The sequence below is a fragment of the Diceros bicornis genome, chromosome 2 (genome assembly GCF_020826845.1).
Source record: "Diceros bicornis minor isolate mBicDic1 chromosome 2, mDicBic1.mat.cur, whole genome shotgun sequence".
Classification (NCBI taxonomy): Eukaryota; Metazoa; Chordata; class Mammalia; order Perissodactyla; family Rhinocerotidae; genus Diceros; species Diceros bicornis.
In genome coordinates, this window is record NC_080741.1 from 50,036,149 (window position 1) to 50,059,085 (window position 22,937).

At 42.8% G+C, this 22,937-nt stretch overlaps 1 protein-coding gene across 2 annotated transcripts in view; it reads right to left on the reverse strand.

Annotated features, from left to right (window-relative positions):
- Window positions 1–10,817: 10,817 nt before the first annotated feature.
- The window catches only part of PRKAR2A (protein kinase cAMP-dependent type II regulatory subunit alpha), a 111,374-nt gene continuing 99,254 nt past the window's right edge, over window positions 10,818–22,937 (reverse strand). The window contains exons 9-11 of one of the 2 annotated variants that reach the window (XM_058557836.1): window positions 17,635–17,700; window positions 15,511–15,652; window positions 10,818–15,024 (exon numbers count right to left, since the gene is read on the reverse strand). In XM_058557836.1, coding sequence (XP_058413819.1) covers window positions 14,891–15,024; window positions 15,511–15,652; window positions 17,635–17,700 — 342 coding nt within the window. In that variant the 3' untranslated portion in view covers window positions 10,818–14,890. The remainder of the gene's footprint in view (window positions 15,025–15,510; window positions 15,653–17,634; window positions 17,701–22,937) is intronic. The other variant, XM_058557847.1, reaches the window with a different exon arrangement.

A 22,937-nucleotide genomic window follows, 5' to 3' on the forward strand; every position in this document is an offset into this window, starting at 1 on the left:
AGCCCCTTATTTCAGACTGCAACCTGCACCTTTCTGCACACAGCACTTGGGATCACCTTTATCCCCTTACCCTGCTCTACTTTTTTTCATAGCAGTTACCACCTTCTCACACACCTTTTTATGTAGGTCTTTATTATCCTTATATGGCACGCCTGGCTTCCTCCACTAGAGCAAGAGCTCTGTGAGGTGGAAATCCATCTCTCTGTTTTGTTCATGGATGTATCCTGAGCACCTCAAATACCAAGTAAGCTCCAGAAATACCTGTTGACTGACTAAATAAAAAGAATGCCATGTTGTGTTAAGTGATAAGTGCTACGGAAAAAAATAAAGTGGAACAGTGAGAGGTTGGGGCAGGGTGAGAGGGCCCCAGATCAAGGCTAGCCCTGAGTCAGGCCTGGAAGGCCCCCCACACCCAGTGGGATTGCACCTGGCCCAGCTCCTGCTCCTATTCCCTGCTTGTGGCTTCAGGATCTGCAGTAGCATCAGTCATTCAGACCCTCACAGACAGGCACTGCCTCATCTTCTTCTGACTACCCAATCTACAAATCCAGTGCTCCTATGTATGGGGTGGAGGCTGAACAGAGCAGGGTCTCTCTGGGGAAGCCCCAGCATGAATTCACTGTTCCGTTCCTTCCATAAGTGCTTACCAAGGGCTGACCTGGGCTGGACATGGGGTACACAGCAAGAGTGGACACAGTAAGAATTCAAATGATTTACAGAGTCTCTGCCCTCCAGTGGGGAGTTGTTGGTGGTGGTGAAGCATGGATACAACAGACAGTAAAAGAACAAATAACTTAATTATGGGCAGTGTGAATACAATGGAGAAAAAGAACCAAGCTCATGTGCAGAGTATGGTGTTTATGTCCAAGGTAGCAGGAAAGGTGAATCTGAGAAGGGGACATCTGAGCTAAGATCAACCCAAAGGCATTAGCTGAGCAGGGAAAGATCTAAGAGAAGCCATTCTCGGCAGAAAGCCTAGCAAGTGCAAACACCCCGAGAAAAGAACAAGTTTGGCATGTTGGAGGAATATGAAAAAGGTGCTTGGGTCTAAGGGAAGAAATAGCTCAGAGCTCAATGGAAAGATGCACAGAGCTCAAAGGCATGAGAGGACAGACGAGAGATCTGGAGGTTAAATCCAGGAAACCTGATGGGCAAACAACGGGAGTTCCAGAAGGAGAAAAAAGGATGGATGAAATAGAGGCATCAACAAAACAAGTTACAGAAGAAAACTTTCCTGACATGAAGAAAAAGCTGTGTCTGCATATGGGAGGCTCTGACCACATTCCCAACAGTATGGAAGGGAAAGACTACAGTAAAATTCTTAAACTCCAAGGAGAAAGAGAACATTGTATAAGCTCCCAGATAGATAGAACACATGACCTACCAAGGAAGAAGGGCCAGCTGGCTTTAAACTCTCCCCCATAACACAGGCACATTATCTGCGACCCGTGCCTAGCCAAGGGACAGTCTTTATGCCTGGAGAGGAAAGGTTGTCACTAGTGAAATGGAAAAAAGTAGTAGAATTCCAAAATTACCAAAGGGAAAAATTAAATGAATGACATCTTAAAAGAGAGAGAAAAAAAGAAAGCAGTAGGTTGGCTGTATAAAATGTATTGCTAACATTCAACTGTTTTGACCTACAAAAACGGTAGTTTCATACAGTTTAACTGAATAAAAAGATAAAACCACAAAGTAAAAAATAATAGACATCAAGTAATTACGGAATGAGCAAAGTCAAACATCTTTATCATACTAAGTAAGGACAACTTAAACCCCCATTAAAGACCAAGAGACTGGATTAGAAAGACAAAACCCAGACACATACTATTTTTAAGAACAACACTTGAAACCACAAGGGGAAAAAAGGCTGAAAATAAAGGAGTTGACAGAGAGAGAGATCAGGCCAGCACAAACTAGAAAACAGCAGGAGTATCCAAGTGACATCAGAGAAGGTAGGATTTAAGGTGATAGGCATTGAGCAAAATAAAGAGGGCCATTATCGGGCCGGCTCCGTGGCTTAGCGGTTAAGTGTGCGCGCTCTGATGCTGGCGGCCTGGGTTCGGATCCCCGGCACGCCCCAAGGCACCACTTCTCCGTCCAACCCAAGGCCGAGTCCCACGTACAGCAACTAGAAGGATGTGAACCTATGACATACAGCTATCTACTGGGGCTTTGGGGGGAAAAAAATGAATAAATAAAATCTTTAAAAAAAAAAAAGAGGGCCATTATCTAACAAAGGCACAATTTATGAAAAAGATATAAAATATAAAATAATCATAAGTCAACATATGCCAGATACTAAAGCTAGTTTTTTTTAAAAATCAGGAACTAGACAGGATTGGCATCAACACTATTATCATTACACATTGCCTTAGAGTTCTAGCAAATGCAATAAGACAAGAAAATTAAATGTTATAAATATTGGAAAGAAATTATACTATGTCTTTAGTTAATGCCATGATTGTAAATCTAGAAAATCCAGAGGACTTTCTTGAAAACTACTACAATTAATAAGAGAAAATGTTAAGGTGATAAATACAAGAAAAATATATTAAAAATAATAGCATTTACTATAAATAAGCCCCTAGAAATAAATAAAAATGAGAAAAACATTCAATTAACAATAAAAAAGCTATAAAATATTTAGGAGTAAATTCATTAAGAAAATATAGGAATTGTACTAGGTGGGGAACCTACAAAATCTTATTAAAGGACATGAAACCTATAGAATATTATTAAAGAATAAGATATGAACAAATGGAGAGACATAGTAAATTCATGGTGTGGTGTGTGGTCCAGATCTCAACCCTCAGCTGAGTCTCTCTCAGGAATGGTCCTCAGCAGAAGACAACCACCTCATCCAAGGTTAATCACCCCACCCTGACGGTAACCTCGTGCCCTCCCAGTTACTACCTCTCCTGCAGAATTAACCACTATTCTGACTTGTTACCATAGATAAATTTCACCCATTTTTAATTTCATATGAATTAAATGATACAATATGTACTTTTCTGTGTCTGGCTTTTTTATTCAATATTATGTCTGTGAGATTCATCCATGTTATTGTGTATCATGATAGTTTTCTCTTTTTCCTTTCTGTATAGTATTCCATTCTATGGGACTGTACCACAAATTATAGATCCATTCTGTTGATAGGCATCTAGATTGAGTCCAGATTTTGGCTACCATAAATATAGTTTCCATGGATGTTTCTTTACATGTCTTTTGGTGGACACAACCACTCATCTATGTTGCATATCACCCAGGCTTTTGGGACCCTTCCACCACCATCCTTAGCATGTCAGCTTCTGTCTTCATGTGTTGCCCCAGCTTTGCAAGGTAGCTGCAGTCTCTCCAGACATCACATTAGTATTCAAAGAAAGAAGGTTGGCACCAACCACATCTATTTCCTTTATTGGGTAAGCAAACACCTTTCCCAAATTCCCAGCAGACTTCCATTTATTTCTTTGACTAAAACTGGGTCATCTGTGGCCACCCCTAGGTGAAAGGAGGCTGAGAGGTCAGGGAATGGGGTCAGGATTTGTCCATCACTTGAGACTTGACACTTGCCACTGGACAAAATCTGGATTTGTTAGCAAAGACAAAGGAGAAAAAGGTATTGGGGGGTAACTAGCAGAACCTCACAACATGAAAAGATGTTAAAATTCATCAGAAGGCAAGGAATGCAAATAAAAGTGAAAAATGTAACAATGGCAAAACTATGGAGAGAAAAAGATCAGTGGTTGCCAAGCACTTGAAGGGGAGGGAAGGATGAATAGGTGGAGCACAGGGGATTTTTTAGGGCAATGAAACTATTATTTATGATACTATAAGGTAGATACATGCCATTAAACATTTGTCAAAACCCATAGAATGTACAACACTTCAGAATGAACTTTATGTCAGCTATAGACTTTGGTTGATGATGTATCAGCTTTGGTTCATCGATTGTAACAAACGTACCACACTGATGGGGATGTTGATAGAGAGGGAGGCTGTGTGTTGGAGGGGAGGGGTTTTATGGGACCTCTGTACTTTCCACTCAGTTTGACTGTGAGCATTGTTCTAAAACATTGCTCTAAAAAAGAAAGTTTATTAATTTTTTTTAAAAGAGTAACAATGAGATAAGTCGCTTTATACTTAGTAGACTATCAAAAGTTAGGGCGCCGGCCTGGTGGCGCAAGCGGTTAAGTGCATGTGCTCCACTGCAGCGGCCCAGGGTTCTCCGGTTCGGATCCTGGGTGTGCACCGATGCACTGCTTGGAAAGCCAGGCTGTGGCAGCATCCCATATAAAGTGGAGGAAGATGGGCACGGATGTTAGCCCAGGGCCACCCTTCCTCAGCAAAAAAAAAGAAAAAGAGGAGGATTGACAGATGTTAGCACAGGGCTGATCTCCTCACCAAAAAAAAGTTAAAGAGGGCTTCACCAATGCTTGCTTTCAGGGATGCTGACAAAGCTAAGATCGGTTACAGCCTTTTTGGAAAACCATTTGGCAAACTAGTAAAATAAAAATGCATATAATTTTGGACCCTATAATCCCAATGTTGGGATTTTCACTTATAAAAAGAAAAGCACTGAGATATGAGCTATGTGGCCAGTGATATTTATTGCTACCTCATGTGTAGCGGAAAAAAAAATTGCAAAGCAACGGCCCATCCATAATGGCATGGTTGGAGACATTTTAGTACCTACATACTATTCTGGTTACTATGCTGTGTAACAAATTACCTAAATTTAGTAGCTTAAAATAGTAGCATTTATTTTGCTCACAAATCTGCCATTTGGGCAGAATTCAGTGGAGATTGCTCTTTTTTGCTGCATCAGTCTGGGCAGCTTGAAAGCTGGGGCTGAAATCGTCTGAAGGCACCTCAGTTGAAGTCTGGCTTTTGATACTGGCTGTCAGTTGAGACTTTAGTTGGGGCTAGAACACCCACATGTACCTCCTCCATGTGCCCTAGCCTTCCTCACAATATGGTGGCTAGGTCCCAAGATGATTGTCCCGAGGGAGAGAGGAAGCTAGGTAAAACTTGTATCGCCTTTCTTTTTCTTTTCTTTTTTTTTTTTTGAGGATTGGTCCTGCACTAACATCTTGTTGCCAATCTTCCTCTTTTTTCTTTTTTCTCCTCAAAGAAATATATAGTTGTGTATCATAGCTGTAGAGTTGTAGTTCTTCTATAAGGGAGGCCGCCTCAGCATGGCTCGATGAGTGGTGAGTAGGTCTGCGCCCAGGATCCAAACCGGTGAACACTGGGCTGCCCAAGCAGAACACACGAACTTAACCAATACGCCACTGGGCCGGCCCTTATATCACCTATCTAACCTAGACTCAAACGTCACAGTGTCATTTCTGCCTCATTCTATTCATTAGAAGCAAAGTGACTAACGTTGGGACATATCCAAGGAGAAGGAAATCAGCTCTACCTTTTGTGGGAGGAATATCAAAAAGTGTGTGGACAGGTTTTGCCACCATCAAAAAGAAGGAATTGGAATAATACCACTTGATTTGAAAGGCCTGCCATAAAGTTGGGATGAGTGAGAAAAGTAAGATGCAGAAAAGTATGTACAAAATGTTCTAAATGTTGGGGCTGGCTTGGTGGTGTAGTGGTTAAGTTCGCATGCTCCGCTTCAATGGCCTGGGGTTCGCAGGTTCGGATCCCGGGAGTGGACCTACACACTGCTCATCAAGTCAAGCTGTGGCAGTGTCCCATATACAAAAATGGAGGAAGATGGGCACAGATCTTAGCTCAGGGCCAATCTTCTTCACCAAAAAAGAAAACACAAAAAACAAAAACAAAATCTGGCAACAGAAATCGGAAGAAAACCAGAATTGGGTGCTCCTGAGAAAGTGGTCTTTGAAGCAGGAGGGAGGAGTCCATCATGGTGAATTCATCTCTGCTCTGCAGGTGGAAATCACTGGGGACTGCAGGGGTGAGCTGTGGTGAGAATGGGAGGTAAAAGGCAACTGCAGGCAAGTCTCAAGGCTTTTGCCAAGAAGCTAGAACATTGGGACAGGAGCTAGGGGAGCAGAGAAGGAGCCCTGAGCTTTTGACCCATCGCTTCTGTTTTCTCCCTAAAAACAACGCAAGGCCATTGCTGAGGGGGGCAGGGGCGCAAGAGGTTAGAGGACAGGGTGGAAGGAAGGGCCTTGGAGATGAAGGATGGCAGGGAGGTGCTGAGCAGAGACTTGCCTCAGGGGTGTAAGTAACCAGACCCCAGGCAGGGCGAAAGAGGTTGTCCAAAGGTGGAAGGGGCAAGAGTGGACAAGGAGATTGCAGTTGGGGAGGAGCGCCATCCCCCCAACCCCCTGCAGGTGTGTGTGTGTGCGCGCGCAGCTGTTGCTCCTCTGCCACACTTTGTCCCTCCCACACAGCCCCGGCCTGGGATTGAGGGAGGCCTCCTCTTTGCTAGGGCCCAGGCCAGGGGAGGGGTGGGGATGGAGTGCATGGGTAGAGCTGTCCTGGGATTGGACATCTATCCGAATCCCCTTCCCTGCCTGTTCCTTAAACTGAGCTGGCCATCCTTGCTCAACCCCACCCCGTCAGGCCTGGTGTCCTCCCAGGGCCGCCAGCACCCGAGGGTTGGACGTGCAGCAGGGTGGGACGTGCAATCCAAGCCAGAACATGATGTTCCCAACCGGAGAAGGGGTAGGACTCAGGCTCCAACGACCCTCCATCCTCCCCTGCACCAACAGCCCTGGGACTTGGGCCACGTGGGGAGCGGCTGGCTGCAAATCATTGCTAAGATTTTTTTTCCCCCAGACAAAAGGCAGGAAAATTACCAAGAAAAGGATCCCGCAGGGCCAGGGTGGAGGCAGCTCCCAGCATGTCCTGGACATGCACACCCTGTCCTCTGCACATCCAGGCAGCGAAGAGCCCAGAGGGCACTCTGAGAAATTCCCATTGTCCTGGAAGTCCACCCAGTCTCAGCGAGCCCCACTCCAGCACTTGTAATGTACCTTTGTATGCACGTTTTGTAAACCTGGCCCTCAAACCAGTTCTGAGGTATAAGGCTAGCCCTTCTGGGATATAAAACTAGCTTTACCCATTTATCAGGTATGATAACCCACCCTGGTTTCCAGTTGTGAGGCCAGCTCTCTGTCAGAGAGTGGGGGTTGCTTTTGCTGTGAGCTGAAGATGTCCAGCTTAAAGTGAGAACAAGGGGAGAGACCACACCAGCCACTGAACTTACTGTAGTTGGGCCTCAGCCCAGCCAGGCATGTGAGTGGCCAATCAATGCCTGTGGGAAAAGCCAAGGGCATCAGGGGTGGATGCCCTCCCAGAAGCCTGCCTCCATCTTTACAGAGGAGCAAGCCGAGACCCTGGACAAGTTCTCCAATTCATCCTCGTCTGGCCAACCTCAGCCCGAAGCTGCCATCCCAGTGGAACCATCTTGAGTTACTGAGGTAGGGGCAGTGCCCCAAGTCGGGAGCCTGGGGGTCATGTGTTCTCTGTCCACCAGCTCTGTCCAGGTGAGAAAGTGCTCTGGGACCAGCCCCTCGTCTGGGGTCCAGGCTGATTCTCCAGGCCTTTTGAGACTTTTGATTTTCCAGGCTCTTTTGAGCCTGTGCATGACCTCATTTCTCACCCTGGGCATGGGGCCAGAAGCACAGCTCTGGAACAGGATGCCAGGGGTCCAAGGTGGCTCGTGTGCTGTTCTGACTTGCCTGGGCCTGATGCACATCTGCCACAAAGGCCTCTTCCCTGTCCGCCCTGCAGGCCCCAGACTTAGCTTCAGGTCCCCTGCTCAACCAGCTGCTGAGGCTGGGCTCATGGCAGGCATGGGAGTGTATACTGCAGGTGTCCCTTCATGCCCAGGTCTTTCATTTTCAGAATGAAAATGTCCAGTTTAACTATGCTTGGATGTTATGCTGGAAAACGCTGGTTTGCTTATCTGGTGGGTCTGGACTGGACTTGAGCTCTTCCTTTTTACCTGTTTTCTAGGAAAAAAAAAACAACTGTACACCCCTGCCTCCTCATCTAGGGGTTGGAGGACCAGGCCAGAAAAAGAGATTGCTGGGTCCTGGCTTCCTGCGCAGAGTATACAGTGACTTTTCTTTTTTTTGGTGAGGAAGCTTGGCCCTGAGCTAACATCTGCCAATCCTCCTCTTTTTGCTGAGGAAGACTAGCCCTGGGCTAACACCCATGCTCATCTTCCTCCACTTTATAAGGGACGCCACCGCAGCATGGCTTACCAAGCAGTGCATCGGTGCGCGCCTGGGATCCGAACCGGCGAACCCCGGGCCACCGCAGCGGAGCACGCACACTTAACCGCTTGCACCACCGGGCCAGCCCCTATAGTGACTTTTGACTGTGGCTCAGTGCAATTCTGCAGAGGAAGGAAAGGGTGGGGCCCATGGCCAAGAAGGCCATAGAGATTTGGCTGGTACTCTGTTTCAACTGCCTTCCCCAAGAGCTGACCAGCAAATGCCCATTCTTCTGTCTGTCAGGATGGACTGACTGGTGAAGAGTCAGATCCTGCTGGCTTTCCTAGTGTCTGGGGTAGCTCCTAGTCTCCCTTTGGTTTCACACTGCAGCCCAGCCAGCCTCTTGCCCTCCAGTCTACAAATGGGCTGGGCACTACTTGACTTTGTGTACTTAAAAACAAGCCAGATAACTGGTTTTGTAGAATAGAAAGAAGTGCCCACAGGATCAAGCCTTCTGGTTGGGAAGAAGTTAAAGAGGAAGGGGTAGAAATGTCACACAAAAGAGACACTTTTAGAAAAATTTGATTCTCAGCACATGTCATTACAGAAGGCACCCAGGCCAGAAAGCCATCTCTGGCCAAACTTCATCATGATGTTTAGGATGACCAGCATGAAAATGACAATTTCTGAGAAGTCCCTACCTGGAGGGAGTCTTCCTTTAAATCTTAAATCTAGTCTTTCTCCTTTCACAGCTCCCTCGATGCTTCTGTAACCAGAATTGTGATGTGAGCTAGAGCAGTAAGGGACACTGCATGCTTGTGTGTCCAAACTATTTACTTTACAAAGAGGCAACAGTAGCCCAGACAGAGAGGAGCAGCATGACCAAGGGGAACAGGCATTGGGAACATGATAGTTCTTGAAATAGGAGACCAGGGCTGCTGTCTGTGTGAGTCCAGAAACATGGGAGGATAAGCTCCATCAGCACTGGAGGAAAGGTCCACGAATGCCCTGGTGGACCCCAGTATTGTTACTCTTGCTAATTCCTGGGGTTTAAACACAGTATTAGGAAAATCTACAGTAGGTCATTAAGATTTGTTCAATGAACAAATGAGCTGAGTCAGACCTACTTTCTGACATTTGGATTCAGAACTTGGATAATACCCATCTGAATTCAGAACTGATTATTCAGTATGTTCCTGGTTGACACTCTGCATTTTATCTGCATGACCTAAAACAATCAGGTAACAGTATGTATCATTGGCCATCTTCTGTGAGGGGACATTTGTCTGTAGAGAGGATGAGTAAAGGGAGCAAAATTTATACTTAACATGATGTTTTGTGAAACACCCCCAATTTCCTGAACCACATTATAAGTAATACTGTTTTAATTCTGTTGTTATAAAATTGATGCACTAAGATTGCTGAGGATATATTCAGCTAACTTTGATGGGACAAATTTCTAGCTTCCTGTTAGAACATACACAGAAAGCAAAGTCCTCATGTGATGTTCACTCTTCAAGGCTGAGGCTGTGGACAATATGATCTTGATGTTGTACTGGCACTTCTTAACTGTTCATAACAATACCATCACCAAAACCACAAAGGCCAAACCATATTTAATTTTTAAAGCCTTGAAACAAGGCCAATTTGGTTTTGAGAGGGTTCAACTACCAGTTTCTTGGGCCCCACCTGGGTATTTTGTATGTTCACCTAGTACTTGGCCCTTTTGTACTGCCAGGTGAAGGCAAGATCAAACTGGAACATGATTTTATTGTAGAATAAGCTTCCTTTGGTCACCTGGAAAAGAAAGAAACTGTAGGCACAGTGGGTTATCACAGAGTCGTTGTTAGTTCTGGTTATAGCCATGTTACAGAGAAGGAAGTGATATAAGTAATACTGTCAGACAGGAGATGTTTTCTGCTGGACTTCATTGGTGAGCATATCTTCCCTGGCAAGGGATATATTGGATGCCCTTGCACACCATCCCCAACAATTCAAATACCATGCTGTGATGGTTAATTTCATGTATCACCTTGACTGGGCCATGGAGTGCCCAGATATTTGGTCAAACATTGTTCTGGGAGTTTCTGTAAAGGTGTTTTTGGATGAAATTAACATTTAAATCAGTAGACTGAGTAAAGCAGATTGCCCTCCCTAAAGTAGGTGGGCCTCATCCAATTGGTTGAAGGCCCAAATAGAACAATAAGGCTGACTTTTCCCCAAGTAAGAGAGAATTTTCCCACCTGATTGCCTTAGAACTGGGACATCAGTTTCCCGGGTCTCGAGCCTGCCAGCCTTTGGATGGGAACTACACTATCACCTCTCCTGGTTCTCAGGCCTTCAGACTTGGACTGGAATGACATGTCAGCTATCCCAGGTGTACAGCTTGCCAGCTCATCCTGTAGATCTTGGGACTTGCCTACCTCCATAATCGTGTGAGCCAATTCTTTATAATAAATCTCTTTATAAACAAACACACACCCATACACACACACACTCTCTATTGGTTCTGTTTCTATGGAGAACCCTGACTAACACATACGCCCAGGCCTCCTCTCTAATTTTCAAGAGCTCACACCCCAATCCCAACAATGTATCAGCCAGATGAGTGCTATACTGGCTTGGAGCCCTGAAATGAGAGACAAACACACAACACAAGGCTGCACTGGAAAGTCAGACATGATTTGTCAGCCTTTATTAACCAAGAGCAAAGCCAAGCCCTAGAGTTTCCTTTTAAAAAAAACTCAACCTTGTTTATGGCAAACAATGATTTAGTTATATATTCAATACTACAGAGCAAGAATTGATCCCTTTCCAATCACTTATTCTGAGATTAAAATACAAGTGTAAAATGGGTTAAAATAAGATTCTCCCCAATGATTTAAAAATAATTTCAATTGAAAGACATTTCAAACACTACATGTAGAATTCAGGACCAAAAAAAGACCTTAAAACATTTTACCTTTGAGGTAGCACAATAATGCTGAACTAGATTTCTTTTATTACAATGAGCTTAAGAAAACAATGAGGAATCTACTTTTTGTTGAAGATGGGCTAAATGGTTTTCTGCAAATCCCCCATGAGGCTAGTGACAATTTTCTTTTTTTTCTTCTTTTTTTTTTAGGATAAAGATAGCCCTGCAGTGTGTAAAAGGAAACCACGGGAAGGCTGCTTCCCATAAAATAGACATTAGAATCATCGAGGAACATCAGCAGTCAAGACAGGATGAACAAGAGGTAACTGGAGTGAAAAACCAAAACAACTCGTCTCTTGGCAAGACTGGTTTACAAGGGCATGTTGAGAACAAAAATTCCAACATCAGCCAACTGAAGACAAAAGAAAAAAGATGACATTCATGGGTCTTTTTCCTTTTTCTCTGTGCAAAAATGCTCTTTCAATTTTTCTAAATGAGAGAGGATTGTTTGTACACTGTGACACGAGACATGGAAATGCTGCGTGCCCAGGGTGCTGTTGGGTGCCAGTGGCACTTCTCACTGACTTCTCTACCATTGTGAGCAGAGAATCTGGGCAAGAGGATGCACATGAGCTCCCCTGGCTCGAGAACCATTTCTTGCCACTTTGCTGCTGAATTCGCTCACTAAACTGCTCAAAGAAAAGCTCCACCCTGATTTCTGAGAATCTATAGCAATTATATATAAGAAGTGTCAACTAAGAGGACAAAGCAGAACCCTTCCTTCAGAGAATATAATCAAAAGAAGAGAGTGGGTGTGATAAACTGGGGGCAGAAGGAAGGATAATACTGCAGGTTGGACCTCAAGGCTCTCAGGAACATTCTCTGCCATCCAAAATCAATAGTAAAGCCAGAAAAGAGCATGTGAAGCTCTGATAGAAGAGAACAATATAAACAATTAACAAGGGATCTCTTCCCAACACATACTCCTTCTCATGAGGCTCAACCATCAGTGCAGGGCTTGCCCAGCACAATGTAGAGACCACAGCCCTGAGTCAGACTTGGTCTGCCACCTTTGATTCCCTATGCTATAAAGAGAATTGAAACATTGTCAGACTCCTGGCACCTTGGTAATGGCTGTGTCCTATTTCCCTCACGCTCGTCCTTTTAAAGTCTCCCTTCCTCAAGCCAGACTCCCAAGGAACCCTGTATGTAGTGAGGGTCTGAAATGATGATAATCTGTAGTTAGAGTAGGAGGGCTTAAACCCGATGAATTCTAGTCTGTAAAACAGCAACCATCAGTGAGTCAGGGTGTCAGAGAGGCCTCTGTGAAGGGGAAGACTGAACTGGGATATGCCACAGGGCAGGAGAAGAAGGCCCATCCCTAGTAGCCTGCAGGAGTGATTCTGGCATGGAGTTTACAGCCAGCCCTAACTAATGCTGGCTCGGGAGGTGTAAGGGGGGCATCCTTTCAGTGTTTAAACAGAGCCCTCACATAGTCTGGGGCTAGATCTCTGTGTCACTCCTGAAGCCCAATGTACCTCTTACCTCTGCAAGAAAAAGGTGTGGTTTTTGTCTGTTAAAGTGCTAGATCTGCTTTCTTAATTTATTTGATAATAAAGCAACACCATAAAAAGAACCTTGGAAAATCGTGGGAAAAACCACATGGGCTTTCCCAGTGCTAGCTGCCTGTTTTGGAGTATTAGTTACAACCTTTCACAATTCTGAGAGCTGCAAAGCAGACTACTTAGGGTAGTCTGAAAAGAATCCTTCTGCTTTCACTTCACAAAGCAAGGAAAAGGGAGCACTGACCAAGGTTGTAGTGGGTCAACGCTCTGGAAATCTGTCGACCACACTACACATGGTAAAAGCAGAGAGCCTGGCTTATGTGGACAATGCAAGGTGACCAGGTGGGCTCCATCATTATCCACAATAGGAATGACTTAAGCCCCAGCATATAATCTCTTAGGGATTTATTGAGTTATACAAATTAAAAAAAAAATCATATTAGAAAGGGGCTCTTGACCTAATATAAACTTGGCTACGACATTCAAATTTATCTTTATGCAAATTTCACACTAACAGCGTGAAAATGTGAAAAAAGTGTGAAAAAAAAAATCTCTTGTAGCATCTGATTCTGTCATTCTGAAGAAAAAAAATTTCATTCTGAAATATATCTAGTTAATTAGGATAATTCATCAGAATTCTACCTGATATAATTAAAAGCTTAAAAAAGTTTTAAAATATAAGCTAAATTATTTTTCTCTGGGATTAACAACTGGAACCCCAAATATCCCAACATCTTAATTAGAAAGATCTTCACAGTAACTCTATGAAACTGCAAATTATCCCAATTTTTGAAAACTAACAAAAAGAGTTGATCTTTAGAATGAACGCCTGAGTCTGCTGACAAACTGACATATATGAATACGTCCAAAGGAAATTTCCTAAATAGAGAAATAATTTTAGGGCTGGCCCCGTGGCTTAGCGGTTAAGCACGCGCGCTCTGCTACTGGCGGCCCGGGGTTCGGATCCCAGGCGCGCACCAACGCACCGCTTCTCCGGCCATGCTGAGGCCACGTCCCACATACAGCAACTAGAAGGATGTGCAACTATGACATACAACTACCTACTGGGGCTTTGGGGAAAATAAAAGGAGGAGGATTGGCAATAGAGGTTAGCTCAGAGCCGGTCTTCCTCAGCAAAAAAAGAGGAGAATTAGCATGGATGTTAGCTCAGGGCTGACCTTCCTTACAAAAAAAAAGAAATAATTTTTTTTTAATTTCAAAAAAATAGCTTCTTCTTCTTTAAAGAGTTTAAAAATTGATGGTTAAACAGCAAAGCTATGCAACAACTCTGGAGTAGAAGAAAAGGGCTCTCTTTGTAGTACAACCTCTTGCTCACACACTGCCATTAGCCAGTAGGGGCAACTGGAAACAAGAGATGGCAGGAGTTGCCTAGGAAAGTATTGGGTCAGATAAAGCAATGGCACCTCCAGACCCTGGCTCCTTATAATTGGACAGCAATTCATTCATACAAACTGTACAGAGATTAAACAAAACAAAACAGAATCTACTAAAACAAAACAAAACCCCCCCAACGCAGAAAACCTTGCCTGTTTCTCTGCTACCCGAAGAATGTGCCAAACCCAAATTTTCTGCTCTAACCAATGACCAATCAGTGTGCTTTGGGGTGCTGACCTGCTGAGCCCTGGGCAGGGCCTCTCCCTAAGCATCACTGTGAGTTTGAAGACAGCTGTAACGTGTGCAGCTGTCAGCAGACAGTACAATGCCACAAGACCACAGACCTTCATCACATCTGCCACTATTTTCCACTGTAAAACCAAAGTCTACAATTGTGAACAAATGTGGACTTTCTCAAAGGACAAATGAGGAGATCAAAGGCTACAACATTTCCTTTCTTGAGAAAGGTTGGGGGAGGGTGTCTACAGTTATACAACAGGTTTGTGCAGACCTGTAGTAACTTCCAAAAGCAAAAGTAGCAGCAAGAGAGGGAAGGAAGATGTTTACACTTTGGACTTTGTATCAGGCACTTAAATTGTTGGAGAGACATGCCATTTTGAACCAAAGATGTGAAAATTGGGCTGGAGTAATCATTACAAGTGGTCTAATAATGGGCTTTCAGAAGCAAAGTGGAGGTGTAGGTTGAACCTCTACCCGTCCTTTAGTGTTGACTTTCAAGTTTTCGAAATGCCCACGGCAGCAGTGGTGGCAACAGCAGGAACAGTTCTCTCGTGTCTGTTTTACTGTATGTGTTCTGTGGCTGACCGGACAGTTTTGGTGTCACACTGAGAAGGCTCTGGGGTGTGGCACACCTACTGCCCAGGATCGATCAGATCCATACTGGAGCCAAACATCTTCACCAGCTGTTCCTCATAGTGTGAGATGTTTCTCTTCATGATGTCCATGCAGGGTCCCAGAAGCCTCTCAAATGCTTGTACGTCCATAACTGCATTGTTAAAAAGAGGTGAGGGAGAGAATGAATTTTCTACATCAACAATTCAAAGTCATTTCCCTTGTGCAAACCTTGTCTTAAATATACCCATTCACATTATAGGAGATTGGGATACTGGGTACTTGGAAAAAGGAGGGATGTTTCTACGTGAACACAGCAGGACTGTGTCCTCTAAGTTTTGAGACTTTGCAGAGTCCAGCAGCACCTGTACTCTCTGTCCCTACTCAGCCCTGGACACCTGCCTCCATTACTGCTCTTTTCACACAGCCAGGGGATCCAGATACTTGTCTTGCTCACAGTCTATTGTCTGTGCTCAGAAAGCTTTGCTAAGAGAATACATTAACCCACTTCTGGTTGATCACACAAACTGTCCAAGCCTAGATGTGAGTGAGAGCTGGTGGAATAAGTTAAGGCTTGCTGATGGGAACAACATACTGCACCTCAGAAAGCAAGTATCAATGCACAAAGAATTTTTCTTACCTAAGCATTTGACATCTCCCACTGCATAAGCTGAAGCAGCTCTGGGTTTGTTGGTGACCAGTGCAAGCTCTCCAAAGTACTGACCCTTATGGCAGCGGGCAATCTCGACCTCCTGGTTCCCACCATCCTTGTTTGCTTTAGTCTACAGCAGGTAGAGAAGATGACCCAGGCTGATTCCAGAATCACAGCTTGGCATGTCCAGTCGCACACACTTGCATTCCCTTCTCAGTACTCTTAACACAATTAGTGAGAAATTAACTTTGCAGAGACTCTAAATGTACTACGTAAACTGTATGGGTTAATCTCAGTGGTCTGGTTTAATCAGAGGAGTTGGTTTTTACTTGGGGTTTCATCTGAGCCCTAACACCTTTCGGCTAATGGCTAAATATCAAGAGGTAAAGGTGCAGACCATTTTCTTTGGGAGATTTACATACATACATACATACATATATATATATACAGTATAATATATGTTAATATGTGATATTAATATATAATATATTCTATATGGTAATACTTATATCACATTAATATATAATACATATATTATATATACTATGTGTTTGTATATTACAAATATATAGATGAACACTCTCCTTTTGGTAGACACTGACTTCTGACGCACGGGGGAAAAGACAAGGTCTTTTGCTAATTCTTTCTAAATAATGTCAACTCTTCTCTAAGTCACAATCCTGGGCTACTTCTTTTTGATTTGAGACCATACCTTTCTCAGACAATACTGTACAGTGACAAATTTTCCTTTTAGGTACCGTCTGCATCTTAAGTTAGTTGTAATTTGTGCTTATCAAATTACTGAAAATAATGTACTATATTGTATTTACTACCTAGAGTTTCCTATTTTTTTAAATGAATCCATCTGCTAAGCTAAGCAATAATTTAAGTAAAAAATTACTTAGAATTTATTAGTAAGAATTAATCTCTAAGCACCACTTTATGTTATGGGTAGATAGACAATTTTTTGAAGGTTAATTCAGAAAAATAAACAAAAGTGCCAGACTAGCTTACATGGTTTGACCTCTCCTCCTTCCACACTTCTGCCTTGACCTGTTTGCTGTGAAGTCTGTCAATTCGTCCACTCCAACTAATGCTCTCTTTCCAATTTCTGTAGCATTCTCTGGGACTGCAGACACGTTCATGCCCACCTAATCCCTTCTCTAGAGTAGCACTTACCATACTGCTCACAAGAACACCAGCCCCCTGGGGGTCTTGTTATAACGCAGATTCTGATTCAGTAGGTCTGGGGCAGAGCCCAAGACTGCATTTCTGACAAGCTCCCCCAAACCCCTGAGCCACAACGCTGCTGGTCCTACACACCCAACACTATGCTGTGATCAGTAGGTGTCAATGAATATTTGAGAACTGTACAAACATACATCAGTAGACCAAACACTATAAGTAAAAGAACATGGAAGTTTCAAATTATCATTTCATGTGAAAAAAAGATCTGTTTTTAATTAGGAATCAAGCCATCTTATAGGCAGTAATCATCATATTTTTCTTTCTTTCGCCATACTTTTACTAAAGATACTCCGTAAACGGTTTCATACTAGGTTGATTTAGTATTACATATAACTCGCTGTTTTATCACATTCTATATTCTTAAAAAAACTGCAACAGGGACATCTGGTGATGATGGATTTATGGTAAGAATCACTCCTCCCACTTATAGGTCATCAGTTTTCTAGGTGTCCCTATCCATCAAATGGCCATAATAATAATTGGCCTAGAGACCTCCCCTCCTAGTGCTCTAAAAAGGAAGCTATTTTTATATTCAACATCCACATGTATTTGTTTATTACATAATTCCTCCATTTTCTATTAGGCTATTTATCTTTTTCTTATTGATTTGTAGGCCAATATTTCTCATATCATTAATTACATGACAGAGGCAAAGGCAATAGGAACAAGAAGAAACATACTAAATCCTTATCAATGGATGGGCTTAAACATGAATCTTTGCCAGTCACATACCTAACATAACAATGATGATTTTGGTACACTAAACACACTTCACATCATTTAAAGCAAACAGTTACTTTCTGTGCATACACCTGGCATCTGGATCTTCCCTAGCATAACTTGCACCATCACACATAAACTCACCTTGCTTCTAATCAAGATGCTCACTTCGCCGGACTCTATAATGTAAAAGCTATCAGCCTTTTCACCCTGAAAAGGGAGACGAGGTCAGGTCAGAGCCATGCATATATATTGATAGAGGGACACAGATACAGGTCATTTTCTCATTGCCTGAACTCCGATTTTACATTTATTTTCCAACTCTACAAATCAATCAACAGCTAACAAATTCGGAACAAAACAAGAGGATCCTGATCACCAGCGATGTCGGTCCAACTATGACTGACATTCATCTCTCACTTCCTAATGTGGAATACTCACATTTCTCTCCATGAATGCCCAGGCTGCCAACTGAATAGAGCACTGCTATTCTTCCTGTTCATGTTGGTCTGCTATTGAAACCCAGAGCAGGGGACCAGTAGCCAAGACTACTACAGACAGTTATCAAGGTGACTCCTGACTACCCTTGGGTCATGGGGCTCAGGGATAATCTTGACCCATAAAATGCAGCCCATCAGAGGAGAGCATAGATCTGGAGAAAGCCCTGCCTTGGAGAGGGAGGTGTTTTGATGTGGACTGATGTCATCCTTAGGAGCCTCAGGCTTTTCTTTTGTTTGTTTTGATTTTAAACCACCTGGCTGAACCAGTCATTCAAGTAATTCAACAAATAATTATTTACTACACACCAGGCACTGTTCTAGGCATATAAGATATATCAGTGGACAAAACAAACACATTTTGGGGTGGCAAATGTTGTTCCCCTTCAGTACTCTCTATGATGTTTGCACAATGACGAAATTGCCTACCAATGCATTTCTCAGAACATATCCCCATTGTTAAGCAACACATGACTGTAATTTATTTTTGCTGGAGAAATAACTGGTCAACAGTGAGATCTGGAGTGCTAGAGGAGGAGATGGCTACAGTATACAATGGAGCTTCATTGAGAAGGTGAGATTTGAGCACAGGCTGAAAAGAGCGCGAGTCAGGCAAGCAGAAATGGGAGAAGAAGCTTTCAGGCACACTTCAGCCTCTGAGTCCTCACTCTTGACTTCTGGAGCAACGACCATCTACACTGAATAATTCAGTGCTAATAATGTACTCTAATTCCATGTGGGTCTTATGTTTTCAGTGAGATCTATACTTCTTCTGAGTATTCCTAAGACTTCGGCATGTCCTTTCACCACCCCAAAGAGCTATAAGTGGGCACCATACACAGCTGAGACTGACGTTCCTGAGTTAATCCAGTGCCAGGTCACCATATAATAATCACTTGCTCCATGTGAGTGAAAACCACAGCTTTATTAAAGGGATGTCTGTGGGTTTCTGTGCTGCCATGTTGGGTAGGTACCCTACATCCAGCAGAACCAAATCACCATGAAGTTTTAGCGTTACACAAACAGCTGCATGATAGGAATTGACGAAGGATGGGGAGCCATGAAGGAAACTAAGGTGGAGCCAGAAGCAAGGTCACGAAGAGGGAGAGTTGTTTTTAGGTCCAAGAAGGAAGTTTCATAAAGGAAGATGTGATCACCAGTGTTCAGTGTTGCTGGGAGGTCAAGAGTAATAAAAATTCAAATGTGTGGAAACATCCTGGTGACCAAGAAGAGGGTGGTGAGTCGTAAGGAAGAGCACAAAAGTGACAGGTGGTGAAGGATGGTGCCTCAGTCCTTTTTGTTTACATAGGTGTAACAACCATAATTTAAAGTGCTCATATTTCAAGGCTACAGCTTGATGAATTGTTACATATGTATACATGTGTGTAACCACCTCCTAGATCAAAACAGAAAATACTTCCAGCCTTCAAAAGGGTCCCTCTTGGGCCGGCCCGGTGGCTTAGTGGTTGGGTGCGCGCGCTCCGCTACAGGCGGCCTGGGTTCAGATCCCGGGCGCGCACCGACGCACCGCTTCTCCGGCCATGCTGAGGCTGCGTCCCACATAGAGCAAGTAGAAGGATGTGCAACTATGACATACAACTACCTACTGGGGCTTTGGGGGGAAAAAAAAACGAGGAGGATTGGCAATAGATGTTAGCTCAGAGCTGGTCTTCCTCAGCAAAAAGAGGAGGATTAGCACAGATGTTAGCTCAGGGCTGATCTCCCTCACAAAAGGAAAAAAAAAAAAAAAAAGGGGGTCCCTCTGGAGTCTTTCTCAGTCAAAACCACCACTACCCCACCTATTTGGTAACTATATCTGACTTCTATAATAGTTTTCCTTAAGTTCTGTTAAGAAAAGTTAAGGCTATTCCTTAACTTCATATAAATGGAATCATATATTCTCTTTTGTGTCTGGCTTCCTCTAGTCCACATTGTTAGACCACATTTTGAAAACGCCTGGCTGTGAAAGGAATTAGAGAGGCTAGTAACTGGAGTAGAAACAAAGTGAAGGGAGGAATATGAGCATGTTGTGAGGACAAGAGAGACTCAAGCGTGTCTACAGGATGAGAAGAATGAGTCTGACGAACAGGGAAGCTCAAATAGAATAGAATCTGCTAATATTGCTGTGTGCTCACTCCCAGTATGCACTCTGGTGAGTACTGTATGTGCATCACTTCATTCAATTGCCAAAGAAGTCTAATGAAGTAGGTACTACTACTACCCCATTTTACAGATAAGTTTCCTCAGAAGCTCAGAAGATAAACAACTTTCCCTTGGGAGGTGGGGGGAATAGCTGGTGGATTTAAGGTTGAGAAGAGATGGGAAGTAATGTTATCTAGACCACATGGAACAATAGGCTTGCCTGGTAAAAGTTCTTCTCTTCCTCTGGACCAGAGGGAGGACTATCTTTAATCCTTTTAATTTTAATGATTTGCTAATACCTCACCAGAAAGGATTAGGATAGTCCACAAATAATGCAAGAAGATAAAATTTAATATAAAACCATGAATGACGATACCATCCGTTGAAAACAGTCTATTTTTGTGGCATCTGAGGGGATGAATTCTGTTGCATTTCCAGCCTCATGAAACAGCTGGTTAGGCTGGGACAGAGATGGGACAGGACACACATTTCCTGTTTCCCTCGGGGTCCAGTGATGGATATTGCATGTAAGCTGGCTGTTTAGGCTTTGTAGGATGCCTGTCAGTTTGCAGGGTAGATAGAGCAGAATGAGATGATTACTTAGTAGGAAAAAACAGGAGCTTACTAGAAGAGTGTCCTGCTTTCCAAGTTTTTAAGTCCACTCATAGGGTCTAACCACACATCTCACAGAAAGAACATTCCATTCTACAATGAGAAGTAAAGAAATCAGACTGTACTGCATTTTACATTTTTGTGAAGCTACTGCCAAGTGTTTCAATAAATAGTTTCTGAATGTCTACTATGTGGCAGTCAATGACTAGGTTATCATCCATATGCTGACATTTACTGGGCTTTATTAAATAAATGTCCCTTTTTCACAAATGATGATATAAGACCCACATTCCACTATAAGAATGACTGAAACCCTAATTCAGAACATGGTACCTTTTTGATTTAATGAAATGGTACTTGAATACTACATCCAGGAAAACATACTTTTTATAAAGTAGAAACCAACTTCTGTCCACATCATTCCAAGAATAAGCGAAATATTCTATCAATAAGGATAATTGTGCAAATTATGAAAACCATTACAAAGTACACAAATAAAAACAGAAAAAAATCAACACAAACATAAAAACTTGTGTTGATAAACTTGAAAGGATGTAATAAAAGAAACTGTGAAGGGACAGCTGGCCAGAGGCTCCCCTGACAGCGTAAGTGTGGTCTGGAGAACATTCAGAGACTGGTTGAGATGCACTCTAGGATCCCACCATTCCCTGCAATAGGCAGTGTCTTCTGTTCTTTCTGCTGTATCCGGGCCCCAGCTGGACATCTGTGTTAAGCAAGGCATCCACCCTTGGGCACAACCCACATGTAAAGAGCAGCCAGGCTGCAGGAAGAAGCTAGTGGCATGTTGGTGCTAAAGAGTCACAGCAGTCAGAGCACAAATGTTCAAGGGGACTTAAGGTAGAAATCTCTAAATGCTGAAGATCATCACTGATCTTCAAGGACGTAGAAAATTTTCTAGTTTTAAAATGTCCATATTAGAAAAGAAGAAAGGCTAAAAAGTGAAGAGCTAAGCATTCAACTCAAAAGAATAGGAAAAAAAATAATAAAAAGAAAGTAGAAGGAAGGAAATAAGATAAAGATAGAAAGTAGAGAAAAAGAAAAATATTCAACAGGATTAATAAAAGGCAAAAGTTGGTTATTCAAAAAGACTGAAAGAATTGACAAGCCCCTGGCAAGATTGAGCAAGAAAAAAAAGAGAAGGCACAAAACAACAACATCAGGAATGAAAAAGGGAACATCATTCTAGATGCTGTAGATATTTAAAAGATATTAATAGGAACATTATGACCAACTTTATGCCAATAACACTGAATTTTAGATGAAATGAATAAGTCTCTAGAAAAATTGATCTTACCAAAACACACCAAAGATGAAACAGAAAATGTAAATAGCTTAACAATTAAAAAAATTTAATCTGTAGTCAAAAATCTTCCCACAAAGAAAACACTGGTAAGTTTCATACAGTATCCAAGGAATTTTAGTCTTACACAAACTCTTCAGATAACAGAAAGAGAACAGAATACCAACTGACGTTATGAGTCTAACATTATCTTGATATCAAAATCTGTAGAAACTACTATAAGATTTAAGTCATCTGTACAAAATCTGTACAAAGCTACTATAAGAAAGGAAAATTTGAGACCAGCCTCACTTGGGAACACAGCCATAAAATCTTAAACAAAATATTCGCAAATTGAGTTCATCAATACATAAAAAGCATACTACACAATGGCCAGGTTGGTTTATCTTATCTCAGCAACACAAGGTTGCTTTAACATTTGAAAATCAAATCAATGTAATCACTGAAGTCTTGTTTGTAATAGCTAAAAACTAGATAAACACCCCAACTGTCAATGAGCAGTGGAAAGGTAAATCATTTATATTCATATATACTGGAATACTACATCACAATGAAAACCAACAAACTACACAACAATGTGGTTGAATGTTGAGCAAAAGAAACAAGATGCAGGGGCCAGCCCGATGGTGTAGCGGTTAACTTCACATGGTCCGCTTTGGCGGCCTGGGGTTTGCAGGTTCGGATCACAGGCGCAGACTGATGCACTGCTTATCAAGCCATGCTGTGGTAGTGTCCCATACAAAGTAGAGGAAGATGAGCACGGATGTTAGCCCAGGGCCAATCTTCCTCAGCAAAAAGAAGAGGATTGGCAAGAGATATTAGCTCATGGCTAATCTTTCTCACCAGAAAAAAAAAAAAAAGCAGCAGCAGCAGCA